General features: G+C 46.6%; 1 protein-coding gene across 5 annotated transcripts in view; it reads left to right on the top strand.

The window, feature by feature from the left end:
• Nucleotides 1–258: 258 nt before the first annotated feature.
• RYR2 (ryanodine receptor 2) overlaps nt 259–13254 on the top strand; it is a 726942-nt gene continuing 713946 nt past the window's right edge. For all 5 annotated transcript variants that reach the window (XM_038533815.1, XM_038533818.1, XM_038533817.1 and 2 more), the window contains exon 1: nt 259–375. In XM_038533815.1, the coding sequence (XP_038389743.1) occupies nt 328–375 (48 nt within the window). In that variant the 5' untranslated portion in view covers nt 259–327. The remainder of the gene's footprint in view (nt 376–13254) is intronic.

Raw genomic sequence — 13254 nt, 5'->3', positions numbered from 1 at the left:
CTCCGCGGGCGCCGCGCACTCGCTGGCGGGAGCCGGGGCCGAGCGGTCCGCCGCGGCAGGCAGGGAGCCCGGGCCGGCGCGGCTGGGCTGCGGGGGCGCCCTCCTCCCGCGCGGTGCGGCGCACCGAGGCTCCTGCCGCGGCCGCCCCGCCCGCGCCTCCTCCCCCGCTCTGCAGGCGGGGACCGCCCGGCGCTCGCCCCCGGCAGCCGCGGCCCCCTCCGCCCCCGGCTCGGGGCAGCGCGGCGGCGGCGGCGGGAGGCAGCGCGAGGGGCCGCCACCGGGCTCCGCGGCGCTCGGGAGCCAGCCCCGGCGACAAGGCGCGGAGCCATGGCCGATGGGGGCGAGGGCGAGGACGAGATCCAGTTCCTGCGAACTGTAAGCGGCGCGCACCCCGCACCCCGCACCCCGCACCCCGCTGGCCCCGGGGACGGAGCACCGGCGCGGCGCCCTGCCGGGGCTGGGTGGAGCGGCGGCGGCCGCGGGGGCGGGCGGGGGGCGGGCTGCCCGGGGCTCCGGCGACGCCGGGCGGGGGCGCCTGGAGGGGAGCGGGGAGCGGGGAGCGGGGAGCGGGGAGCGGGGAGGGGAGGGAGCGTGTCGGTGCGCGGGGGGGCGCCGGGGACGGAGCGGGCGGGAGGCGCGCAGCCTGGGCCCCGGGGCGCGGGGGGCCGGCGGGGGACCCGGGAGCCGCGGAGCCCGGAGGAGGGGGCGCCGTGCGGCCTGACCCGCGGCGGGGCTGGCGCCTCCCCGGTGTCCTCGGGGGCGCGGGTGCGGACCGCGTGGGCCGCGGGGCTCGGGGCCGGCGGGGACGCGCGCTGCCCCGGGAATCCCGCCTCGGCGCGGTCCCCGGGCTCGCGGGCTCAGCCCGCGTCGGTCTGGCAGCCCCGGGACTCGCCTGCTTGGCGGGGAGCGCGCGGGGCGGGCGGGCCCCGAGGGGTGCGGGACGCGGCCCCGGCTCCCCGGTGGGCGGCTGCGGAGGGCGGGGGCAGCCCCCAGCGGCGCCGGGGCCGTGGTGCCGCGACCGCGGGGAGACGGAGTGTGTGTCTGCGCGTGTGGACGTGGGTGTGTGCAGTGTGCGTGCGCGCGGGGGCGGCGGGCACGTCGTGAACGTGTCCCCTGAAGGCTGGCTTGTTGCACGCCTTGTGCAGCAGAGCGCGTGCGTGCGTGCGTGTGTAAGGGCAGGCGGGGCAGCGGCCCCGAGTGTCCGCACGGGGGGCGGCAGGGGAGGGTGGGTTCCACAGGAATACGATGTTCTCTCCGCAAGCACCTCTTGGCCCTGCTCCTCCTCTTGCCGGTTTGCTCGGACGCTGCAGATACTTCCCAGGCCGAGGCGTCGCTCACCTCAGAGCTGGGGCCGAGCCTCTTGGCAAAAGAAAATGCTGTGACTTCCTGTTAAGAAGAACCGAGTTAGCATTTGCAGCATCCTTTCCGTCGTTCCTTCTCCTGCACTTGTTTCCTCGCTCGGAAAGATACTTCCTTCCCGGATTCCCCCCACCCCCGCGCGAGGACTGCAGCTTCTGCTGCCACTTCTTTACTAAACAGTGCAAAAGAGATCATTTCCCAATTGCCTCCATGGTGACGACAATTATGAATTTTGAAATCTTACCAGATAGTAACTTTTAGGGGTAAAATAGTGTAGATAATGTATTTGGGAGCTGAACAAGTGAAAATGGTGAATTTGTCCAAAACATTGTAAGTGACCGTTTTTTTCTTTTTGCTCCTCTGATTTTTTCAAAGGTATTCATTTTCACTTAACATCTGGGGGGGTGGGGTGGGCAGAAGAAAGCCTTTGGAAAGGACAAAAATCCAGGGTCCGCCTCCGATGGGGAATGATCTGAACTCTGGCTGCATGTTATGCACCATTACATATGCTGTTCCAAGTACTACTAGCCCAAGATCCAGCTCTGAAGAGCCTGTATGCTAAAACCTTGCTCATGGGGAATGTCATAACCCTACTAGTAATAAGAATTTTTTTTAAGTGAAAAACTTCTATAAGGTTTAAAAAAAATCAGGGGCGCATGAAAATATGTTTCTCCAAACCGTGGGATCTTTTGTTCAGGTGGACAAAATATTTAGTTGCTGTATAATTTTTAAATTCAGTTTCCCTACCCCCAAACTCTATAGGGTTAAAATCAGCTAGAGAATTTTGGAAGGCTTCATGCACTCAAGGGCTTCCTGCAGGCTCAAATGTTCAGCCAAACCTGGTGGAGGTGGTGTTATCAGAATACTTAACAGAGACCAGGGTAATGTGCTTGCTGATGGGGTTCTGCACATATAAAGTAATGTTAGGTCTGTGCCACTCAACAGCTGTCTGTCAGCCTGAACAACACCTTTGATAAGTGGGTCCTGTGTAGAGATCTGGCAGTCCTAGGCTGGGATTTTTCTTTTAGTAAAACATCCGTAGGTTGTGCTGATAATAAATGACCTTGAAGGAAGTGGCATAGTGGAGCAGGGGAATTTTTTTGAGTATAGCTGAACATCTCAAAGGAAAACATGTTTTTTCCTCTAAGTTTGGCAGTTTTATCTGGAAACACTCAGATCCTTTACCAGCTCCTCTGCCTCCTGCCCTTGTTGCTTTCCATTCTGTTTTCTTAACCTGAGAATGTGAATGGCTCAGAATTGGTAAATGGAATTAGTAACAGAGAGAATGTAGTTCTTACAATAAATTAATCTCGTTTTTATTTTTTCTGGAGTGTTCTTGTTTTTGTTTTGTAGTGTGCAATCTTGCAGTCCCGTCATTGTGAATTACTTCTTTTCTTTTTTTGTTTTCAAAGCAAATTGTCCAGGGAGTATTAACAATCTCCATGTTAGATAAAATAGTTTTAAGTTATAAATGAAGCCATTGTATTTTTAAAAAAAGAAAAACAGACATTAGGAGACCTTAATTGTGAAGCTGAGTGATCATTTCATACATCTGATTAGAGCACCTTAAGTATCATCTTGGAGTTTTGCACTGTAGCTCATTGACGCATCCTTGACATCCTGGCTACAGAAAGCTTTTTTCCTTCTTTTTCTAGAAGAGGTTTGTGATCCCTGTTAAAGGAAGCAGAGGTGAAATCTTTTTTTTTTTTCCAGAGGTGAAATCTTTAATGAACTATGTCCATGAGTTATGTCCACTGCTGTGAATTAATTCTTCATTTGTGAAGGGGAATTTTGTCACTGGTTAGTCCGTGCCAGACCCTCTCCCATCTCTTTTCTTTTCCATTATGCAGTTGTGAGTTTGCTGCTATTCCTTCCTTTCAAGTGCTTATGTAGATGAGACAGCTTTGACTCGGGCTCCCCCACCAGCTGGAAGCATTCCCACTCTGATGTGTTTATCTTTTAGAGGAATTGAGAATGTGGACGTGTAAATTCTGGATGTGCTGGGACATAATCCGATCATAAAATGAGCCCTTAGCCCATAATGGATATGTTCACTGTCATATCTCAGCATGCCCATGATTTGGAATGTGTGGTTGATTTTATTTTAAAATTTTCAAAAAAAGTTTTTTTCATTAACTTGTGTGTCAGCGAACTGTAATTTGGTATTTAAAACCATGGATGTTCTTACTTATGATCTCTCTTTTTCAAGAAACCTTACAAAATTTTATAGGAATCCTTAAGAGAACCACGATGTAAAATGACGTTGGGCCCAGGTCGATTTTTCCAAGAAACTTTCTTTTATTTGTGTAGACAAGTTGAGTTACTCTTGGTGTACACTTTGTCATCTAGTTTTTGTACTTAGGCATAGATTGAGATTGAAAACTGGATTATCAGGGGCTGCAAAAATCATGCTGATGGGAATGCTTTAGCTTCCCTCCGGCCTTCCTTTGCAGAACAAACTGTAGATTTTTTCACAGTGTGTGTACATCTTGCTGATAATGATACAGAGCATTTTAGAAAGCAGTCAGCAACTAATAGTAAGCATCATAAAGTATAAATGCCATGCACAACAGTGTAAAATAGATTGGGCCGGAATATTTAACCTTGTTTGTAAAGGTACAGGAAGGTTAATTGTACAAAGTCAGAGACTCAACCGTGTGGAAGTAAGATTAAAACTCAGGTCCTAGGCTTGTGTCCTTTCCAGGAGAGAAGGGCTGCTTCTCAGCCTTTCAAGAATGTTTTAGCTTTACAGCAAACAGGATACCTAATCACTTTTGTCAGCTGTAGGAGTACAAAGGAAAAGACTCTGAGTGAGCTGTGGGAATTTCCACCTTTTGCTCCCTTGATAATGAAGGCGTGAGGAGGAGCTTTAGATAGATATGCACTGTGGTGTTTTTTTCAAGGAATTGATGGAAAGCACACCCACGCTTACATAATCAGACTTTTTTTTTACTTAAAAATTGGTGTGTACACATTCGTGGGAAGGGCAGACTCAAACAATTAGGGCACTGATTTATTTGACATTCAGTCTTACTTATACTTGGGCTTTAGATAAGTGTTTCTATCAAGGCTGAGCTAGCTGAGCAAAGATTGCAACTTCTGGGGACTGTGCCTCCGTAGATAACCCTTGGAGAGAGGAAGAGGCACGTAAACACACATTTGCCTTCTGAAACTGTGACATTCTGGAAATTCGATGAATTCAGAAAAACGTTTGTTGAACACCTTCTGTATGCATGGTGTGATATTTGGTGTTAAGGAAGAATCCAAAAGAAGGAGAGTTGTGGTTTGCAATTATAGTCGCAAAGAAAAGGTTTAGGGGCTGGCATGGAACAATCAGGAGGACAAAACACATGTAAAAATTCTAGGACATTAGGGTAAAAAGAGACCTTTAGAGAATGCCACCTCGTCTACCTCTGTCTCCCTCCCCGCCCATCATTTTGCAGGTAAGGAAACTCAAGCGCAGAGAGCCAAGATGCTTTGGCCCAAGTGTCATACTCCAGATTCGCGGCTGTCTTGGTCACACTGCTAATACCATACATAGCTTGGTGGCCTAAACAGCAAACATTTATTTGTCATTGTCCTGGAGGTCAGGGAGTCCAGGATCAGGGTGGTGGCAGATGCATTGTGTGACTTCTTCCTGGCTTGCAGATGGCCATCTTCTTGTATCCTCATATTGCTGAAAGACAAAAATCATCTCTCCTGTGTTTCTTCTTATAAGGGCACTAATTCTGTTTCGTAAGGGTCCCGGCCTCTTGACCTACTGACCTCCTAAAGGCCCCACTTCCTAGTAGCACCCCACTGGGAGTTCGCATTTCAGTGTATGACTTTTAGGGGATGCAGACATTCAGTCCATGGCATGGAGTAACACAGGAGGCATGAAGAATCTCTGAAGAACTGTCAGGAAGGTCACTCGCAACACCCCATTCTTCCTTATGGGGTAGATTCAAACCCACTGTCCCATTTTATCCTTATCTTCCCCTTCCCAGGGTTCACTGTCCAAATCTGCTCTGTCTTCCCAGCCATTGACCAGGAAGCTTCTTTCCTTCTCGAAAGTTGCAGCTTCTTAGCGTCCTAGACCCCAGGGCTTGCCTCCGGGTCCAGGACTGGACACTCGCAGAACGTGTTCCATCCTCTCTTTGCCTCCCTCAGTACTGGTCCCTTGGTTGATCTTGAAGCACAGTCATTTCTCCTACCTCACAATTTCTGTGTTTGACCCCAGTGCCTCCTTCAGCTGCTCAGCTCTTCCCAGTGTGGTCTCCACCCCTGCTTGTGATTGCCAAGCCTGGCACATTTGGAGTCATTTTTATACTTTCCTGTTCATGCTTCTTGGAATTCTTTTTACTTCTTTTGCTCCAAGATTGCTTATCCCCAAAGATCCTCTCCCATTTCCCGTTCTGTCTCTTCTGCCTTTGTGAGCTCATCTGTGCCGCAAAGCTTGGGATCCTTGGAATGAGAGTTTGAGAAGATGTCATGATGACCTCACCCATCCTATAATTTCTCTGAGAGCCAGAGAAATTATAGGAACTTTCTCGAAGTCCTTCCTTCCTATGGGAGACACCCACCACAGATCTTATAGTCCTCAGCCCCTTATTTCTAGCTGTTGGCGGCCTTTGTTTTGACTCCCTTCCTACCTGTGGATACACCATCCTGAGCTCACGGGTACTCAGTCCCCTGAGTGGCTCTTCATCCCGGTGACTCTGTGTTGGTCAATGGCACTGCCATTTTAGGCTCTGGCCCAAACACACCAGTGTGGCCCTCATCTTTAGAAGCCCTGGGTCTGGGATCCCTGGGTGGCGCAGCGGTTTGGCGCCTGCCTTTGGCCCAGGGCGCGATCCTGGAGACCCGGGATCGAATCCCACATCAGGCTCCCGGTGCATAGGGCCTGCTTCTCCCTCTGCCTGTGTCTCTGCCTCTCTCTCTCTCTGTGTGTGTGACTATCATAAATAAAAATTAAAAAAAAAAAAAAAAGAAAAAAGAAGACCTAGGTCTGAGGCCTTTCTCCACCAGTACCTAGCTTATGTACTTGAGAAAAATTTAAACATTTTTCTTACACCCTAAATATAATATTAGGCATTTCAGAAGGACTTTTGAAGATCATGGGATAGAATTTGTGTGGAAAACCAATTCCAGTGTCTGCCTCATGGTAGATACTCCATGCATTGCTTGAGCTCCTTTATCCTCCTCCTGTAGCTCATTTGGCATCTTCTCCTGTGCTGTTTTCCTTGGCCTCTAGCTCAGATTTTGATTTCTTTCATACCCCATTACTTGTTCTGACCTCCATCGTCCCTCGGCCCCAACCAGCCACTAGCAAAGTGCCTTGAAGCCTCCTGCCATTTGAATCCTCCTAAAACCCCATGTTCATGCCACCACTCCTTGGTTCCCTATTCCTGTCTTATCCATTGTAACCCCTCTGCTTGGCTCATGACCATCTGTAATCTGATTTTTGATAACCTTACTTACGTTCCCCATCCTGCTGGAGCTTTTGGATTGCTCCAACCAGTTCTGATTTTACCTCTCTGAGACCATTTCTCAAGCGCCCCAGTTCCACACATTTTATCACTTATCCACGGCCCTGATTTGGGTCCCCTGATGCTCTGTGGGAGGGTTGCCACCGTGTTGGTGTGGGGGGAGGCATTCATTTCCCATGATGCATAGCACAGCATTGCCTACAAGGATAGGTTTGAGGGGAGTAGTATGGTGATGGAAGACCAGGATAAGAGAAAGGTTACCCCCCGCCCCCTACTCCCTCAATTAAATGTGAAAACCATGTGAATGTGTTCAAGTGCAGAAAGAAGGAATCTGTGATGAAGGAAGTAGGCAAAGGGTGTGGGCGAAAGAGTGTTAGTGAGATCCCTCCTAGAGGCAGGAGAGTAGGAGGTAGGTGGTTAGGCTTGAGAGGAGGAGAGAGGAGGTGTGGGGATGAGACAGGCTGGCTTGGTTGGCTGTGTGAGGGCTGCAGGGGACCCTGGGCCAGCTGGGGAGGGCAGCTAGTGCCAGGCATGTGAAGAACATCTGAGAGAGGGAAGTTATTAAGACAAGTGACCTAAGGAGAGAAAGAGTAAATGAAGGCTTTAGGAAGTCTGAGTGATTGGGGCTGCCCAAGAGAGACACTGAGTCCCTGTCGGGATTTGTATTTCAAGTGAGAAGCTTCTAGATAGTGAGGTAACTTCCAGGGCATTGCAGCGGCATCCATTGCAACACTTATTTTCATCACTGTTAATCATGGGAAGAACACTGGAACATGAGGGGTTGTGTGACTTTGGGGTCGGAGGTGTCCTATAAAAACTCTGGGAAAGATTGAGCTGGAACTTAGCTCTGAGGGGCCCTCTGAGTTTGTTTCACATTTGCTAAGAGTTGTGAGGGTCAACCAAACTCAAACCATGTAGAAGGATGAGAATAAGGAAAAAATATTGCCCTTGTGTTAGAAGTGTATATTTTTTTTTGGGGGGGGGTCTCTGAAAATTCTTATCCTGGTAGATCACAGGATTAGTCAGTAACTAAACTCCTGGAGAACTTCTTTGCTTGTGTTCTCTACTGTCTTAACTTCAAAGGCCTTCCCTGGCTTCCTGTTACTTGGGTCAATGAACAAGTATTTTTGGGGTTTCCTAAAACATTCTAGTTGGCCTCAAAGCCCAGACAGAAGGTGGATTTCCTGGTTCCTGTGGCCCAGTAAAAGTTCTGTAGTGAGGTTTTTGGCAATGAAACAAATCGGGAGTTTTCATCACTGCCACTAACTTGGAGTGTTCAGAGGACCTGCCTCTAATTGCTTCCAAGCTCACTCACCCAACAGGGTTCTCCCCAGGGTAAGGGACTGAGAGAGCCAGAGCCACTGGCTGCTCCCAGTGAGACCTCCGCTTAGTGGCTGGGTGAGGGTGTCTGCTGTCACCCAACCGTTGATGAGTATTGGCCGGTTTACCTGAAGACCGCCTCCCATCTAGCTGGGGAGTGACGTGGATGCAGGGCAAGGGGACTAAAAGAGCAGAAAGTGCTATCGGAGGTTGTGGGACAATGGTGCCTTGCTGGGTCTGAGTGTCCGGGAGTGCTGTGAGTACACACCTCACACGCTTCTTAATGGGCATGGGGAATTCATGTGGGATTGCTGAGCCGGTGACACAGCCTCACACACCCCCATCAGCACAGCTGGAGGACCAGCTCAGCGTGGCCGGTTTATTTTTTTCTACCACAGCAAACACTTTTTTTTCATTACAAAAGTTTATGATTCAGAAAACTTCTTGCACGCTTTTTCCACTTATGACGAAATTTTAAAATATTTTATTTCCCTCTGAATTTAGAATCTGTCTTTGAATGTTCGCGTGAACCCATGAATTTCATTTGCAATTTAACACATAACCAAAGATACAAAGTAAAAGATATGGTTTGGGAGGACAAAGAAAAAAGTAAGAGACCAAAAAAAAAAAAAAAAAAAAAAGAAAGAAAGAAAAATTACAGGAAAAACCAAATCCTAGAGTGTCGAGTAAGCTGGAACATTGTTAGAATCAGTACTGTCACATTGAGTTCGCAGCCATTAAAAGTTGTGCTCATTTGTTTTCTACAACGGGCTTCTGGTTAGCACACTACAGGGAATTGTGATTTAACTTCTTTGAGATTTCACTGGAGTTTATATTTCTTTCACATTTGAAGACATTTTAAGAAATTTTGGTCTCCCACATATGCAAAACCCACTCACTCATTCTCCTGAGAGAAAGATAGCATTCCATATTTCTTTTAACCAAATTTTGACCCTAACGTGAAATTCTCTAAAATTAGTTTATGGATGGCAGTGAAATGTTGGTCTCTGTTACTGCTTCTCGTATTTTGGATGTCTTGTTTTTGTTTTTTGAAAGGAGTAAGTGACAGGGTCTGTGGTGAGCTGGCTGGGAGAGGTGCCATTTTGATGGCAGCAGGGCCAGAGATACAACAGCACCATCCCACCTTTTTTTTTTTCTTTTCTTTTCTTTTCTTTTCTTTTCTTTTCTTTTCTTTTCTTTTCTTTTCTTTTCTTTTCTTTTCTTTCTTTTCTTTTCTTTTTTTTTTGAGGTTGTCTGCGGAGAATTCTTAGGGACAACTGAAGAGTTCTAGAGGCTGACAGAAGTCATCTAAAGTGATGGTGGCAGCCCGGAAGGGGTAACCATCTCTCCGGTATGATCCGGGGGCCAGAGCTACTTTATATAGTTACTTAACTACTATTGTTACTGGCTTTATTTCTGGCAGGTTTATTTTTATTTATATGCATTGTCCACAATGTCTGCTCTAAGTATTTTACCTGTATTTTCTCATGAAACCCTCACAAAAATCCCTCAGAGGTAGAGACGAAGAAGTTCCGTCACCTGCCCCCTGTTGGCAGGTCCAGGCCATGGAGCTAGGGTTTCCGGTCCAGACAGGTGACTCTGGAACTTGCACACTTCAAGACTCTGTGGGGTCTCTTTCTGCTGTAGGTTAATGTATTTTAACGCAGGAGGGAAACTCGATGCCATGCTTTTCTCTGCGGGAATGTACTTTATAATATCGAGTGTGAATTTCTTCAACTACCAGCGCCTCACAGGATATGTATCACATGACAGGCACTCATTAAATGTTTGTGGAATTGAATTGAACTGATTCTTTGAGCCAATATTTCGATGATAAATACAAAATAGAGCAATTGCATGCAAAGTTTACTAGGTTATCCTTATTCAGGATGCACACACTGGGAACTCAGTTTGTTGACATCATGATACCAGATACATGGGAGATACTTAGAAGGTAGAAGATGGTCCCGTAGAACCGAGGTGTCAAAACAGTGGAGCCTTGTACACATCAGCTTGGGAGCAGTAAGCTCATGGTCCTGGAGGACCATGGGGTCTGTGTAAATTCAGAAAGGACCAAAGGTGAAGAGGTAATGAGCATGGCCATAATGGGGGGCTGAAAGACTCACCTTCCATGGGGTGGGGTAGGTGGCCATAAAAGCAGATTAGACTTTACATAAGATATAAAAACAACACAAAAGACTATGTCCAGACTGTACAACACTTAAGACAGGAAGCAAAACTTAAACAAAATGCCACATAGAAAATGTTCCCAAATCCCACCTGAAATAAAATCCTGAAGATTTTGATTCATTTTATTTTTGGAACAGTGGAAGTTTGGGGGTGAAGTTTGGGGTAAGGGTTGAAAATACATATCAAAGTCTCTTTCTGAAAGGAAAGACAGTATTTTAAAGAATTGTACTTCAGGGATGCATATAGTTAAGAGCCTATAGGGCAGAATGTAATTTTTTTCTTTCAGAGAAGAGCAGTGTATTGAAGGATGACTGAAGCACTTGAAAAATTTAGCAGAAACACACACACACACACATGCATGCACGCACGTATGCACTTACTGGATTTAATCCTCGATGCCATTTTGATTTCTTCCTTATTCTCTTAGAATATCCCTTCCATCCGCTCTGGTCCTGGATTATATCTGACATGATTTGTCGTCAGGGACAATGCCCCTGGTTGGGAGTCTTGATCAGCTTACAAGGTCTGGCTTGTAGGTTCAGTGAAACATCAGGAGAACATTCCTTCCTGAGTTACAGACAAATGAAAAGCTGAGATGAATACTTTGTGACTGATGGCTGTCAAAGCAGCTGAAAGCATCCAGTTCTGCTGCTCTCCTCTTTGTGACAGTCACAGGAGCCATCGTCTCCCGGAGAAGGGGTGTCATTGAATATACAGGTCCTGTTGCTGCTGCTGCTGCTGCTGCTGCTGCTGCAGAGAACAGTGTCCCTCAGAAAAGCCTGCAGATCGGCCCAACTTAAGTCCAATCTGTGCAAAAGAGGATACAGAAATTAGTAAAGGAGGAGGGAGAATTGTGCTTTTAACCCTGCTGGCTCCAGTATCCTGTCTTGTGTTCTCTCTCCCCCTCTGGGACCGCTTTAGTATGTGTGTTTGTATATTTTATTCATTTGAGATATAATTGACATACAACATTACTTTAACTTCCGGCGTACAACATAATGATTTGGTATTTGTATATATTGTGAAATGATTACTGTAGCAGGTCTCGTTAACATCCATTACCATGAGAGTTACAAACTATTTTTTTCTCAAAATTGATAAATTTTAAGATCTACTCTTTTAGCAATTTCAAATGGACAATACAGTATTATTAGCTATAGTCACCCTTCTGTACCTTACAACCCAGGACTGACTTATTTTATACCTGGAAGTTTGTACCTTTTGATGCCTTTACCCACTTCACCCAGCCTTCCATCCCCCACCCCTGGCATCCAGCCATCTGTTTTCTGTATTTGTGAGTTTGGTTTTTTGTTTTTGCTTTTATTTTTAGATTCCACATTTAAGTGAAACTGTACAGTATCTATTTTCATCTGACTAGCTTCTCTTGGTGTAATGTCCTCGAGGTCCATCCAGGTTGTCACAAATGGCAAGATTTCATTCTTTTTATGGCTAAATAATATTCCATTGTATATAAATATAAACCACATTTTTTTATCCATTCATCCACCTATGGATACTTGCATTGCTTCCATATCTTGGCTGTTGTAAGTAATGCTTCAGTGAATGTGGGGGTGCAGACATCTTTTTGAATTAGTGTTTTAATTTTATTCAATTAAATACCAAGAAGTGGTATTGCTGGATCTCATGGTTCTATTTCTAATTTCTAAAGGAACCTCCAAATTGTTTTCCAGAGTGGCTGTACCAATTTCCAGTCCTATCAATAGTGCACAGGGTTCCCTTTTTCCTGAACACTTGTTATTTTATTTTATTTATTTTTTTGATAATAGTCATTCTAACAGATGTGAGATGATAGCTCATTGTGGTTTTGACCTATGTTTTCTTTTAGTTCATTTTGAAATGTTTGTTGACTACCTACTGCGTGCCAAGCACTGTGCTCGGTGCTAGGACACAAACCCATCTGAGCCTGTTCTGCTTGATGGAGTTTATTCTGTCTTTGTTGGGTGGGATGGGGAATAAGAAAAAAACAAATGTCCTCCTACGGATTGGACATGAGAGGCAGATAATTGCTATGGAAGAGGATTTTGAGGCGGGGAGGGATCTGTGTCTGCTAATTACAGTTGTCCAAGGCTTCTTGGAGGAGGCAGCATTTATAGTCACAGAATTTTCAGACTCAAAGGGAATGTCAGGTCTGACTCCAGGATTTTATAGTGAAGGAAAATGAAAGTTCCTTAAGTGTTCTGGCTGCCATTTATTTAGCTCAGACAGGATAGCCACCATTCATTTGATTCTTGTAACAATTCATTTAGTTATTAGGGCAGTTGATTGCTTTTGCACAGATTGGGAAGCAGAGGCGGAGCAGTGACATGACTTGCTCAAAGGCAGAGAGTGAGTATGTGATGTGGTGGTGAGCCCAAGGTCCTCCTGGTGCCAAAGCCCTATTTTGTCTTTCCTTGTCTCCCACCCTCTTTCTCTCCTTCCTTCCTTATTTCAGTCAGTCAGGAAAGGTTGTGGACGACTGTGAATGTGGCCAATAAAAAAAAGAACTGTGGTATCCCGCCCACCTCACTCACCCATTTGGGTTATCTCTGCTTTTCATTTGTCTTTGAGCTATTTTACAATTCTGTAAGTCATGGGAAACACATAGCAGTGATTCTTGAGTGTGTGGTTCTTGATTACAGAAAATGCACACTGTGTCTGGTGGAATGCGCTGTGGATACTCAGGGGTTTTGTACTCAGTGAGCTGATTTGTTTCAGTTTTCCTGGTGGACTTTCATATATGCACGCTCTTTGGATTTTCTTTTGCTTTTTTTTTTTTTTTTTTTTTTTTTTTTGAGAGTGAGAACATGCCTGAGCACACAAGTGGGTGGAGGCAGAGGGAGAGGGGAAGAATCCCAAGCAGGCTCCCCATTTACCACGGAGCCCAATGTGGGGCTTGATCTCATGACCCTGAGCCAAA

The sequence above is a fragment of the Canis lupus genome, chromosome 4 (assembly GCF_011100685.1).
Source record: "Canis lupus familiaris isolate Mischka breed German Shepherd chromosome 4, alternate assembly UU_Cfam_GSD_1.0, whole genome shotgun sequence".
NCBI classification, from domain to species: Eukaryota; Metazoa; Chordata; class Mammalia; order Carnivora; family Canidae; genus Canis; species Canis lupus.
The sequence above is the reverse complement of the archived record's forward strand: the minus strand, read 5'-3'. Positions and strand labels throughout refer to the sequence as shown.